The sequence below is a fragment of the Notolepis coatsorum genome (assembly GCF_963971535.1).
Source record: "Notolepis coatsorum genome assembly, chromosome: 14".
In the NCBI taxonomy this organism is placed as follows: Eukaryota; Metazoa; Chordata; class Actinopteri; order Aulopiformes; family Paralepididae; genus Notolepis; species Notolepis coatsorum.
Window position 1 is genome coordinate 53,311,688 of NC_140178.1, and position 14,940 is coordinate 53,326,627.

Sequence of the window (14,940 nt, forward strand, 5' to 3'; positions counted from 1 at the left end):
CCTGGCGCCTGGTCCTTTTGTCCAATAAGAGAATGAACTATTATGGGCTATAGTAGGCTAAAGGGATATTCCGTGTATATGTACAAGGAATATACAAGGGATATCAAACGATATACAAATACTATTCAATATATATCAATAAATAAATATATATATTCGGTTTAATCTGATCCTTCGTAACAGCAACGTTTTTTTAGGGCGTGCTCATCTAATGTAGCCGATCCCTCGGCCGCCGAGGCTGTCGGCCTTGTGATCACCTGTTGTCTTTGTGCCCAGGGTACCTCAGGCGGGGGAAACATGGCCGCTGGTCGGGGGCCTCGCCACAGCCGCTGGTAAGGCCGTGCCCTCACCTCTGGCTGCACGGTGTGGGGTGGTGTGGGGCCTAGGTCAAATACCGCCCGCGCCCCTGCGGACAGACCAAAAAGTCCCTCTGCGGAGAGGGGTGCCCTGAGGAGGGGAAGCCTTCTCTCCTCCTCAAGGGGACACTGCTCCAACCAAAGATGTCTGTGAACAAGCGTTGACAGCATCCTAGCCCTCCCTGCGGTTATAGCTTGCGGCTGGGTCAAAAGCTGTATAACCTCAAAAACATGCGCGATGTTTTCGAGGTCGGCTGGCCCTAAGGCCCCACTACCCGACACCATTGTGGACAGAAAAGCAGCCAAATGAGCAATGTTACTGGTCGCCGCTAAATTCCGTCCTGGCGTCGGCTTCCGGGTGGGATACCGTTCAAACCATGCTAGGGCAAAGGACCGATGCTACCTGGCCCTCTAACCACGGCACACCTGCCTTGCGCCCTGTCGTCAGCCCATCCACCCGTATAAAGGGTAAATAAGCCTCAGCAAAACCCCCCACATTAGACACCGATTGACCTTCAGCAATGAAACGGTCACGAGGAGGGAAGAGTGGCGACAGCCCACGGCGGGGAACATGGGAACGGCGTCCGAGCATTGTAGCATTAACATTAGCCGCGCGCTCTAGGATACTTGGAAAAACACCCAAAAAAGAGTCATGACGACCATGTTTTCCCAAATATCCCGCCCCCCGCGCCAATACATCACTTGGTTGTCTCACGGGACAACAAGCAGTATTACTCATGCTAGTATCAATGCCTGATAGCGCAGGCCCTACCTGTGCACGACTTAGCTTGACTGCTAACCGGCATGCAACGTCCCTCAGTCCGCTGTCACGAGACGAGGAAAACCCAGGACAGGCCCGTTGCGCTGTTAGGATGTGCAGAGAAGGTTCTGGGGGCTGGTGAACTTCTGGCGAATACCCAACATTGTGTAATTTCTCCCTGCGTTTCATAACAACTAGTTCACAGAGTGCACTGCTACTTCCGTGTTGGAAACTAAATGAGGAAGGTGGAGCGTGACCATTTCCGGCGTAATATAGGGAGACGCATGGGAGTGGCTTGGTCACGTGCAAGTGGGTGCATTTGTTTGTTTCGTGTGCACAATATGTGCAAAGAGATAAGAGGTTATCTCATTGGCAGAGCGAGACGCGATAGCCAAGTATGCTAAATAACTGGATGTTTCATTTGAAGTGCACTGGTGTCATTGTATTAGGTCCCCCGAAATTGAAATGCAGGTAAATGGACTTAGCTACATTACTGTGGGTAAATGTACTTCACTACAGTACTGTAGGTTAATCATGTGAAAATCAATAGATAATCTGGAGTTTCGTTGCCCTTTCATGCGTATGTCATACATACATAACTGGCATTGGTGTGTTTGAGTGCCATCTATCTATCTGTCTAACCTGTACTCGTTACTTGTGTGTTACTTCTGTTGCGTTGTGTAAGCATGTACAGTATAACTTGTGTTTTGTGCGCGTTTGTTTGTCACCTGGCAGACTTTGTGGAAGCCACCCGCAATGTCTTCCAAGAAAACCTGGAGGAGGTGGGTCTAGCGCAGGGGCCCTTCATGTTCTCCTATCATGAAGCTGCCAGCCTGATGGACACCTCAGCCTTCCACTCCCCGGTGAGTACACCCCCCCCCCCCCCCATCACCATGCAATCATTTCTCATTATATCCCATTATATGGATCTACGCTGACTGACGCATATCCTTTGTGTTAACATCATAATTCACAAATAGCTTTCATTCTTATCTTTTCAAATTTGCTGTGCACATTCGTGACCCCTAGAGAAGAAGAAGTCTTTATTTGTCATGCAGATTAACACACACACACATGCAAGATGGGCGACCCACAGGAACACACACACACACACACACTGAGTCGCCAAAGAAATGTCTCTCTGCACTTTGCCCATCCCGTCACGCCCGGGGACCAATCCAAGTTCTCCTGTCTTCGTCAGGGACAGTGTTAGCGATCTGTTCTGCATGTTTTTCCATTGGGTTTATCTTATTGGCAGGGGAGAGCACGGGGAGAACATGCAAACTCCACACAGAAAGGCCTGGGAGATACCCCACCTGGGTACCTGGTAACGCGGCAAGATGGTCCGCAAGCGGGAATCGAACCCAGGACCTTCTAGCTGTGAGGCGACAGTGTTAACCACTACACCACCGTGCCGAGGAGGAAGCCCATTGATTTTGGTGACCCCATGACCTTTCCTCTCGGCAAATCATTAGGCCAAACATTCAATTCATATTTGTGAACGCAATAACTCCAATAGCTTTCATTCAAATATTTCAAAATTCCATGGGCTCACCAAAATCAGTAGGGTTTTTTCCTCTAGGGGCCATGAATGTTCACAGCAAATTGGAAAAGAGTCGAACAAAAGGTATTCAATGGTGGCGCTTGAGCAAAGTTCACAGGGTCATCAAAATCCTCTGATTAGCTGAGATTCATCTCAACGTCAGTGATGTGATCTCTGCCGACATCTGGCCCCATGGTGGCGCTATTCCCATGAAACTAAAAACATGAACTGCTCCTCAGTGGCTTGCATTAGGGGCGTGGTCACAGAAGGTGGATTGAACTGCTCCTCAGTGGCTTGCATTAGGGGCATGGTCACAGAAGGTGGATTGAACTGATCCTCAGTGGCTTGCATTAGGGGTGTGTGATGGTATGCTGAGATGATGTGTCCCAGGTAGCGAAGGGAGGGCTTGTTGTAGTGACATTTATCCTCATTGAGCATTAGGCCAGCATCATCTAGCCTCCGCCGCACCGTCTTCAGGTTTTTATCATGGACGGCAGCGGTAGGACCGTAGATGATCAGGTCGTCCAAGTAGCTTTGAACGCCTGGGCTGTCCTTGAGAATTGTAGCCATCATTTTCTGGAAGGCAGATGGCGCCGAAGCCAGACCATACAGGACCCTACAGAACCTGAACAGGCCCTCGTGTGTGATAAATGCGGTAAGGTCACGGCTCTCCTCATGCAACGGTACCTGGTAGTATGCATTTGCCAGGTCAATCGTGGAGAACACTTTTTCTCCCCGCAGGTTGGAGAGTAGTTCATCCATGTGTGGCAGTGGGTAACAGTCCATAACCACAGCCTTGTTCGGTTCACGGAGGTCCACGCACATGCGGATTCCACCATTTTTCCTCTGTGTCACCACGATCGGTGACACCCATGGAGAAGCGTCCACCCTCTCGATGACACTTGCTTCCAGTAGTCGCTGTAGTTCAGTAGAGACAGCGTCCCTGACCGCGAAAGGTAAGCGGCGTAACTTCTGGTGCACTGGCTTAACAGTAGGGTAAATTTTTTACACAATGCACAAAGCTTTTTGCACAGCCAAATTTCGTAGGAGCTGTGACAGTAGTAGCCATCACAGGGGCAGGTGTAGAAGGCGTAGGAGCGGAGGACGGGAGGACAGTAGTTCCACTAATGCAGAGGTGGAGTGCAGTCAACAGGTTCATTCCCAGTAGGGGAGTTCCTTTATCCACAACGTAAAATGTAGCAGGGACCGTGACATTGTCTCTCTTCACCTGCGCCTGTAGGCACCCCATGACAGGTATGCTAGCGTAACTAGCCTTGGTGTACGACATCAGCCGAACAGTAGGTGCAGATAGGGTAGTTTCACTGAAGTATTTCTCATAAGTAGACAGTGGCATTATGGATACTGTTGAACCTGTGTCCACAACCAGTCTCAATTCTTGAGCCTGGGTAGTAGGTGTGTGTATGCACATTGCATACAATCCTTTTTGTAATGTCAGAAGCTCCCAAGCATAGCACTGTAGTTTCAGGAATTTCCACTGTACTCACCGTCTGTATTTTAGCACGGCAGACACGAGCAAAATGTCCTGTTTTCTGGCATAATTTGCACGTCACTTTAACTGCTGGACATTGTGAAGAGTTCACCAGGTGGTTCCCCGAGCCACATCGGTAGCAAGAGCGAGTGGAAGCAGAATCAGTAGCAGCAGCAGGCTTAGCTGGATGGGAGCGCTGCCAGTCCCGTTTCTTGAAAGTAGTCTGAGACCGCGGCGTCACGGCCTGTACTGGAGCAGCACGCTCTGTAGTTATAGCTTTAGCGTGGAGTACAGCCACTTCAAACTGCGTAGCTAGATTGATAGCCTTGTCCAGCGTCAAACCTGGTTCAAGCAGAAGACGTTCCCTTATCTGTGGGCTAGCTACATGTTCAATCAACTGATCCCGGAGATTTTCCTCAGTTTTATTATCAAAGTCACATCTGGTAGCTAGGTCACGCAAAGCAACAACGTATTGTGCAATGCTTTCATGCGGTGCTTGTGCACGCTTTCTGAACGTGTGTCGCTCGACTACTACGTTGATTCTTGGAGTGAAATGTGCATGCAACGCTGCCACGGCGTTAGCCACAGAATCACCTGTATCTGGTAATGTGTAGAAAATCCGCTGACCCTCGGTACCCAGGCAATGTAGAAGGGTAGCTCTCTTCCGAGCTTCGGACCAGCCATTTCCAGTCGCATTTATTACCAGCATGTAATTCGTGAACATCTGGTGCCAAGTCCTGAACGGCATAGTAGGTTCTCCGGGGCAGGGTAAAAATGCCGTCGGAGAAGGCACATGTAAATTAGCCATTTCTCCTGCAGTAAAAATGTCATAAAGAAATTCCCCGGTTCAACTTCACTCGTCGGCAATTGTTATGTTGTACGTACGTAGTATTTTGTATGTAGGTATGTGTAGTAATAAGACTCCGGATACAGGTTTACTCTTTTTTTTTTTTTGATAATTTTTTTTTAATTATTATTCACATGAAACAAGACAACACATTAAACACAATCACAATACATAGAACTTCACAAGAAAATAACAAAAACAATAATAATACAGAATAACAATTTATACAGACAAAGAGAAAAGAAAACAGAATTCAACCTTCTAAATTTTAAATCCAAGGGGTACTATCCAATAAATGGTCTTTCCCAGTGTTCAGCCCCGATTCCCGGCTGTGTGACCCTATATTAATAAAACGTACATCTCCAATTCACCACAAGGACCACTTTTTGAGAACACAACCCGAAAACAGAGCAATGAACCTTCATGACAAAACAAAAACCTGTAGAGGTGTTCCATAGACTCACAGAGACCGTGTAAAAGTGACCAAACAGTGAAGAAATAGTTAAATAGCTGCCCCCCCATAAAATCCCCAGCTAAACTCAAGAGGACAAGACAAAAGACAAGACAGACAAAACATTTCCTCCTCCCCCTCCCAAGAGACCCCCGGACTCACCCGAACATGCACCTCAACCCCGCTCAGCCGCACACGGCGGTCCTGACCTTTTCGGCTGCTGCAAACCACAGGTCAATACCTGCCTGTCCCACCCCAATCACCCGTGCCGTGGATATCTCAAGATAAATCACATCCAATAGTGTTAGGGACCAGTTAATCACTGTAAGCTTCTCAGGCTCCTTCCATCTCATTGCTATTAGCTTCTTCGCTGCTGTGACACCCGCTAGGACAACCCTTTTTAGTTGAACGGACGCAGGTAGTGTCGTTATATCGTTCAGGAGTAGCGTAACAGCTGTGAATGGGATAGTTAAGCCACACAGATCTGAAAGTTTGTCCGTTATTGACCTCCAGAAGCGGGCCACTGGTGGGCAATCCCAATACATATGCATATAAGTGCCAGTGGCCTTTTGAGAGCACAAAGTGCACCGAGAGTCGGTTATCAGTCCCATAGCAAATAGCTTCCTAGGTGTAAGATAGGTCCTATGAATATAATTAAAATTAATTTGCTGGTGATTGGGGTTGCGAGAAGATAATGCCACATTTGCCCAAACATCATCCCAGTCAAACTCGGGGTCCAACTCCGGGATATCCACCCGCCAGATTGTATCCAATGATACATTTTTATACGTGGATTGAATTAAGAGCGTATAAAAGTCTGAGACAAACCCTCTGGAGGTCGTCCTGTCCACTATGAGCCTGAGGAAGGGGTGTGGGTGCAAAGCTTGAGCCCACGGCACGCCATGCATTGCGCTGACCTTAGTTGAAGATAAAGAAAAAAGGACTCGCCGGGAAGATCATAAAATTCTCTTAAGTCCTGAAACGCACGGAGGCCGTTCTTATCATAAATATCCTCCAGAGTATGAACTCCCCTCCTCTGCCATTGAGGAATATTAACCGGCTTGTGCCCAACAAGTAATTGCTGGTTATTAAAAATTGGAGAGTCCAGGTGCCATGGGCATTTAACCCCACACGACCTCTGTACATTACGCCACGTTTGGATCACGTGAGTTATGATCGGTCCATACCTCAGCCGGCATTTCGAAATAGAGACAGTGGAGTACGCCACATCCTGCAATCTTGAGACAGCCGCCGCTTCTAAGGTGCGCCAAGATACAGCATCTACAGGGTCTAGCCAGCACATCAGAGGTCTCAGTGAGAAGGACCAGAAATAAAGCTTAAAATCAGAGATTGCGAGGCCCCCATCTTGTTTCCTACGTTGAGTAGTAGCTCTTTTGATTCTCGGGTGTTTGTTATTCCAGATACATTTAGATACCATCGATTGTACCTTGCGCCAGTGGTCTATTGGAGGGGGCAGGGGGAGCATTGAGCTAACAAAATGTATCCTAGGCAGAACGTTCATTTTGATTATGGAAGCTCGGGCTTGTAGGGAGTTAGGAAGGGACGACCATCTGTCTAGATCCTGGTGTATTTTATCATAAGTACCCGTGAAGTTGTACTTAGTAGTTTGACTCAGCGTGGGGAATATCTCTATACCTAAGTATTTAAAATGTTCCACTATGGGGATATCAGCTGGTAGTCGCACCGCCTTGGCCAGCTCATTAAGAGGTAGGCAGGCTGATTTGTTCCAGTTAATCTTAAAGCCTGACAATTTACCAAAGTCGTCGATTATTTCCAATAATTTTGTGGCCGACCGGGAAGGGTCATCCATAAAAATCAGTAGGTCATCTGCATAGAGAGCAATTTTGTGTGGTGTATTATTGATCATTATGGGGACGATGTCCTCTGATTGCCTAATAAATTGGGCCAATGGTTCGAGGGAAAGCGCGAATAGTCCCGGGCTCAGAGGACAACCCTGTCTAGAAGATCTGGAGACTGGGAAAAGTGTGGAACAGTTTTTGCCTGTCAGTATCATTGCCGACGGCGAGGCATACAGGACTTTAATCATATGAATAAAATTCTTTCCCAGACCCATGACCTCAAGTACCTTCCACAGGTATGACCATTCTAGTCTGTCAAACGCCTTCATGGCATCCAAAGACAGAACAGTGGACGGAGCTGTATTGTCTTTACTGTTATCGACTACATGCAACAGCCTCCTAAGATTATCTGCAGCCAGGCGCCCCGGGATAAAACCAGTTTGATCGCAGTGTACCAATACCGTCATAAATCTCTGCAGGCGGCGGGCCAGCACCTTGGCAAACACTTTTAAATCGGCCCCGAGAAGACTCAAGGGCCTATAGCTACCACAATCATTGGGATCTTTGTCCTTCTTGAGAAGTAAAGAAATCAGCGCCATGTTGACATCTCTAGAGAACTCCCCCTGTTCAATAGCGTAATTGATCATATCGAGCATCAATGGGCCCAGTTGGTCCCAGAAAGCTAAATACACCTCGGGTGGAATACCATCCCAGCCTGGTGCCTTACCCCTCTGCATTTCAGCGATCGTCTCCCTTAGTTCCATAAGGGTGATCGGTTTCCCCAGTTCCTTAGCCTCTTCCTCAGAAATGTGGGGTATCTCAAGCCCGCCAATGAACGATTCAAATTTAGAGTCGTCAAGATTAACCTCTGAGCTATATAACTGTGAGTAAAACTCTTTAAAAGTGTCGTTGATCTTTTTCGAATCAGTAGTGATTGTACCCTGTCGCGTCTTGATCGAGGGGATATCCGAGAAATGATCATTTGAGCGTATTTTCATTGCCAATAGATGGCTAGGCCTGGAGCCGTGAAAGTAGTAATTTTGCCTTGTCCTATGTATCAAGAACTCAGACTGTTGTTTAAGTATGGAGTTTATTTCCTTCTTGACTATCTTACGTTGTGTGTTTAGTCGTTCACTATAGTTAGTTTGCAAAGATGCGTATAGATCCGCATATAATGTTTCCAGTCCTTCTAGTTTTTTTGATCGGGATTTACGTAAGTTGGAGGAGAAAAGTGTGACATGACCCCTGATAAATCCTTTCAATGCATTCCATAGGACCCTGGGGTCATCGACCGTGCCAACATTGATCTGCAAGAATTCAGCTAGTTTACTCCCGAACTCAGAGCAGAAATCATCGTTCTTTAATAAGGTTGAGTTAAAACGCCACCTGGGAGCTCTCGTGGAGAGCCTGCCAAAGGATGCCACAAGGAAAATCCCCTTGTGGTCCGAGAGAGCCAGGGGAACCAATGAGACATCGAAACTATCAAACAAATTAGGGGATGCGAATGCATAGTCTATTCGAGAGAAGGTTTTGTGTCTGGCAGACAGGTGAGAGTAATCCTTGAGGGTGGGATTGGATAAGCGCCATAGGTCTGCGAGCCCAGTGTCCTGGGCCCACATCCTGAGGGCCTTAGAGGACCGTTTTTGGTCGCTTGTTTCAGAGGGCCCGGACCTATCCATCTCCGCATCCCAGCACGCATTAAAATCGCCACCCACAATGAGAGCGTATCCAGTAAGTTCCAACATATTCTTCGTGATTGTATTATAGAACGCTGAATCAAATGTGTTAGGGGCATACAATGCTATTATTGCCATCTTCCTATGAGAGAACTCAACTTTTGCTATAGTAATCCTTCCCTCCGTGTCCGACCACACATCCAGGACTTTGATATCAAGGTTACGTCTTGTAACTATGACGACTCCTTTCGTCTTATCATCGGCTGAGGATGAGGAGATAACGTGATATTGTCGATTTGCTAGCCTTGACACATCACCCACCAATAAATGCGTCTCACTAAGGAGAGCAATGTCAATATTTCTTCTCTTCAATAACCAAAGGACACTGGCACGCTTGTATGGGGCGTTAAGACCTCCTGCGTTCCAAATAAAAATATTCAATTTAGCCATGGTCGAGTTTGTCTAAATGCGTAGAGAACATACCAGTGCAGCCAGGCTGAGTACAGAGGCACTGATCCAGGCGGGCCCAGACGGTCAATCCCAGGAGTTCAGAGGAGGAACAATTACACACATATAAGACAACAGTACATAAAACACATAAAAATACCACCCCAGTTACAACCCCCCCTCCTTCTACTCTAAACCCTAACCCACCCGTCCTATTATAAGCCCTCCTATACCCACTCTCCAATCCCCTCCCTATGCCCCATCCACTAAGGATGGTCATCTTCCTATCATTTCCCACTGGAGTCATGGATCCAATAAGACGCTCCCCACTCCGACCCCCCTCTAGATAAACCCCTGATTAAACCCCCACTAGTCCAATAAACACAAATAATAATAAAAATAAAATTCAATAAAGATATCGGTCGAAAACCACCTGAGCATTGGCCCTAACATGAGATAACCATAATGGAAAAAATAGCCATTATTATATAATAACTCAACATCAACCCTGCAACCATCTATTTCCGAGTCTGCGCATCAACGGCGCAATGTTATAGCACAAATGGATAAAGGAAAATTCAAAACAAAATTAAATTAAAGCATACCAGCAGATAGTCTAAGGCAGGATCGGATCACAGGTAAATTGTGCAAACAGATGTCATTTAAACAACGACAATAATAAGAAAGGGAAAAAAGGGGGTTATGGTCAAAGTGCACACCTGTAACAGCCCCTCTGAACAGGCACAACGGTTGGAATGACATAACCTATGTAAGAATAGAATTAAACACATTCATTAACCCGGGGATGGTAATAAGCAATACCTGACACAACCTGTTATCATATATTGTTTCAATAAAGATATCGGTCGAAAACCACCGTGAGCCTTGGCCCTAACATGAGATAACTATAATGGAAAAAATAGCCATTATTATATAATAACTCAACATCAACCCTGCAACCATCTACTTCCAAGTCTGCGCATCAACGTCGCAATGTTATAGCACAAATGGATAAAGGAAAATTCAAAACAAAATTAAATTAAAGCATACCAGCAGATAATCTAAGGCAGGATCGGATCACAGGTAAATTGTGCAAACAGATGTCATTTAAACAACGACAATAATAAGAAAGGGAAAAAAGTGGGGTTATGGTCAAAGTGCACACCTGTAAGTGCCCCTCTGATCAGGCACAACGGCTGGAATGACATAACCTTTGTAAGAATAGAATTAAACACATTCATTAACCCGGGGATGGTAATAAGCAATACCTGACACAACCTTATTATGAGTTATCATATATTGTTTATATATATATTCAACCGATCTTCTCCTACCGGAGCCCAAAGCTCAAAACAGCCTGGATATAAAAATAAAAGCATACAAGAAGTTAGTTAAGGACCCGATCACCGTTGAATTGTGCAAACCGATGACACTTAAACAGCAACAACAGCCAAAGTGCGTAAATATTAACGGGTCTCGAATGTCTCAGCGCAGACGTTAGACGCAGCCCGCTAGCTAGCCCGAGGCTAGCGCGTAAGCTAGTGATGAATCCGGATAGCACGTTAGAGTCTGTTATGTACATTGTTCAGCTAGCTCGTTAGCTTCCAAAGAGGCGATACACAAGTACGACCATGAGGTCAGCATTAGCAAGTAACAGAAGTCATTGGGAAGCCCCGCTAGTTGGATGGGCAGTGGACAGTTAGCATGTCTAGGCATGACAGCATGAATAGTCGGCCCTATCAATGTATTCAGGCCCACATCGCCAAGTCACTCACCCGTCATAGATATCAAGCTACAGTCTCGGCTATCCCCTCGAGATATTCCTTCGCTTTAGCCAACGACCAAAATGAACGCCGACCATCGACCTTATCCAACACAGATAATTTCGCGGGGGCGAATAGCGTGGGCCTCAGGCCTAGTTTCCATAGCTTGGATAGGACCACTTTGTATTCGCCTCTCTGTGCTTGAACCTCCGGCGTAAAGTCTTCGAAAATGGCCACTTTGTGATCGCCAAGCCTTAGATTACCCCTTCTGGCACGAGCCGACCGCATGATGAGTTCTTTCTGCTGTAGCCTGTTCAGCTTGACAATGATGGGCCTCGGTTCCTTGTTCACTCCAGGAGTGGTCCTGCCCGCTCTGTAGGCCGATTCACATACGGGAGGGGAGGGGAGGACGTCATTCCCCAGTATTTCTTGCAGCAATTCCGGCATGGTCTCAGAGAGACGGCCTTCCCCGCTGCCCTCCGGTACTCCAACAATCCTGATGTTGTAGCGTCTCTCCCGGGACTGTATTTCCACAATTACCGACTGTAGTTTGGCAACTTCGGCCTGCCTAGCCAGCAGGGAGAGCTCCAGATCCGCCATCTTCTCGCCCTGTAATGAGGCCTCCGTCGTTAGCGCAGCTAGTTTGATAGCATTAGCCGGGGAGACAGCGTGCAGCGACTCCATCTTGTCTATCAACGGGACGACCGCCAACCTTATTTCCTCTGATATCTCTCGATGAAGGTTATCACAAAAATTCGCCAGCACTTTTCTTTGTGTTTCAGCGAAGCGTGTCTCAGATTCTGCATGGAGCTTGGTCATGACCGAGAGCACAGCTTCGCTTATCTCCCCGACACCGGGCGATGGTGCGGCCAGGCCCGGTGGTAGTTTGCTGGCTGGAGCGCTCATGGATCTGGTTTCCACCACCGACATCGCAGAAAGTCGAAAAAAGTTGACGACAGTAGTTGAAACTCGACGACTTAACAAGCAGACAAAAAACAAATAAAAATAAAATAAAGACTAATGGGGAAAAATGTATATTCTGCACGGTAGAAGGGAGCTCACGTGAAACACGTCTACTCCATAATCGCCTAGCTCCGCCGGATACAGGTTTACTCTTTAGCCTTTTAGTTAGCACGTCAGGTTACAGCATGGTACATTCTGTTCTATTATCATTCTGCATCGTGTACTCTTCTTCTTCACTTCACATGTATAGCAAGGCAGGACTCTTCTTCTTCTCTCCTTCTGTATGCATAACATGGCATTGTATCAACTACGCCCCATAGTGGAGACTCTTGGGAAGTACAGCTTCCACATGCATTACAGAACACAACAGCGTGGTCACAGAAGGTGGATTGAGGATTCGCGCCGCTCTGGGAAATACTCGCTGTCCGCCAGCGACGGCACATGTCTAGTTTAAGGATTAGAAAAGACTCTTAACTGGCGTTTGATGTTTCAAAGCCGGTGTTTTGCAGGGAGCCTCCATGACTCTGCGGCTTGTCTCGGCTTGTACTTCGGTCAAGTTATTAGGGAGTAAATTGAAGGAAGATTTAGGCTTGTTTTGTTTCTTAAAAGGGGGAAGATTTACCCCAAGCATGTTACCCCTGAGGGGTTTAAAGATGTCTTTAACCGCTGCTGCTAAGACCTCTATTGTGAGAGCTCCCTGTCAAGACGCCTGTATATATATCTGTGTGTGTGTGTGTACATGCTGAATAGACAGTAATAATCAAACTATACACACAGCTTAATGCAATATTAACACCCCTCTTTCCTCCTTGGTCATATCACTGTCAAGTAGACTCAAATTACCATGCACACACACACACACACAATCTCCCATACACCTCATACATTATTTATCTAATTTTATTGGGTGTGTGTGTGTGTGTGTGTGTGTGTGTGTGTGTGTGTGTGTGTGTGTGTGTGTGTGTGTGTGTGTGTGTGTGTGTGTGTGTGTGTGTGTGTGTGTGTGTGTGTGTGTGTGTGTGTGTGTGTGTGTGTGTGTGTGTGTGTGTGTGTGTGTGTGTGTGTGTGTGTGTGTGTGTGTGGACAGACCTATGAGTCAGAATGCAGCTACAGCAGTGAGGAGCTGGAACAGTTTCAGACAGAGGTGAAGCAACTGCAGACTCAGATGAAGCAACTCAAGGTGAACACCCACACACACACACACACAACACACACACACACACACACACACACACACACACACACACACACACACACACACACACACACACACACACACACACACACACACACGCACACGCACACACACACACACAGGTCTGCATCTGCACGTTTATTTCAACTCTCAAATGGGTTGTCATATCTTAACATGATCAAAAGCGGATGTGCCTCTGTGCAGCTATTTACAGTGTGCAACTTTGTTATTATTATTTATTTTTAATTCATAAAAAAAAAAGAGACCAGCTCCCCCCTTTTTATTACACGTTTTTTATGTTGTATTGGGACCGTAACCAATCTCTGCCGTAATCTCTGTGTCCCTCAACTCTACTCTTAACATGGGTGTAGTTCCCCGGTCGCACAGGAGGGGAGACACTCGCCAAAGTGAAAGTTCACAAGGTGCTGATTACCAACAAAAGTATATACTTCAAGGAGAGTGAAACTGCACACTCCCTGCTCCCTCCTCTCTACTCCCTGCTCCCTGCACCCTGCTCCCTGCTCCCTGCTCCCTGCTCCCTGCTCCCTGCACCCTGCACCCTGCTCCCTGCTCCCTGCTCCCTGCTCTCTACTCCCTGCTCCCTGCTCTCTGCTCCCTGCTCCCTGCTCCCTGCTCCCTGCTCCCTGCTCCCTGCTCCCTGCTCCCTGCTCCCTGCACCCTGCACCCTGCTCCCTGCTCCCTGCTCCCTGCTCTCTACTCCCTGCTCCCTGCTCCCTGCTCTCTACTCCCTGCTCCCTGCTCTCTGCTCTCTGCTCCCTGCTCCCTGCTCCCTGCTCCCTGCTCCCTGCACCCTGCTCCCTGCTCCCTGCTCCCTGCTCTCTACTCCCTGCTCTCTACTCCCTGCTCCCTGCTCCCTGCTCCCTGCTCTCTACTCCCTGCTCCCTGCTCTCTACTCCCTGCTCCCTGCACCCTGCTCCCTGCTCTCTACTCCCTGCTCCCTGCTCCCTGCTCCCTGCACCCTGCACCCTGCTCCCTGCTCTCTACTCCCTGCTCCAATGGTGCTCCATGCTCCCTGCTCCCTGCTCTCTACTCCCTGCTCCCTGCACCCTGCTCCCTGCTCTCTACTCCCTGCTCCCTGCTCCCTGCTCTCTACTCCCTGCTCCCTGCTCCCTGCTCCCTGCTCCCTGCACCCTGCTCCCTGCTCTCTACTCCCTGCTCCCTGCACCCTGCTCCCTGCTCTCTACTCCCTGCTCCCTGCTCTCTACTCCCTGCTCCCTGCTCTCTACTCCCTGCTCCAATGGTGCTCCATGCTCCCTGCTCCCTGCTCTCTACTCCCTGCTCCCTGCTCCCTGCTCCCTGCTCCCTGCTCCCTGCTCCCTGCTCCCTGCACCCTGCACCCTGCTCCCTGCTCTCTACTCCCTGCTCCCTACCTACACATATTAAAAGTGGTGACTGTTTGATTTCTGAACAGAAAGAGGTTTGCTTAGCTTTCAACACTTTGCTGATGCTGGGTATTAATTTGTAAAGGAGGCCCCCTCGTATTAATAATGACTATGTGCGCACCATGAGCCACGTTTCTCACTGTACCCGTCAGCCCTTCTCTCCTAGTGATGTATGTGAAGCATTGCAAGCCATTGATACCGGGAGCCCAAAAGAGGATAAATTGGAG

At 47.9% G+C, this 14,940-nt stretch overlaps 1 protein-coding gene across 1 annotated transcript in view; it reads left to right on the top strand.

The window, feature by feature from the left end:
* LOC311239840 (syntaxin-binding protein 4) overlaps window positions 1-14,940 on the top strand; it is a gene marked incomplete at both ends in the record, with an annotated part of 344,479 nt that overhangs the window by 287,896 nt on the left and 41,643 nt on the right. Inside the window, 2 exons of the mRNA XM_084328288.1 lie at window positions 1,852-1,979; window positions 13,203-13,295. Of these exons, the coding sequence (XP_084184414.1) occupies window positions 1,852-1,979; window positions 13,203-13,295 (221 nt within the window). The remainder of the gene's footprint in view (window positions 1-1,851; window positions 1,980-13,202; window positions 13,296-14,940) is intronic.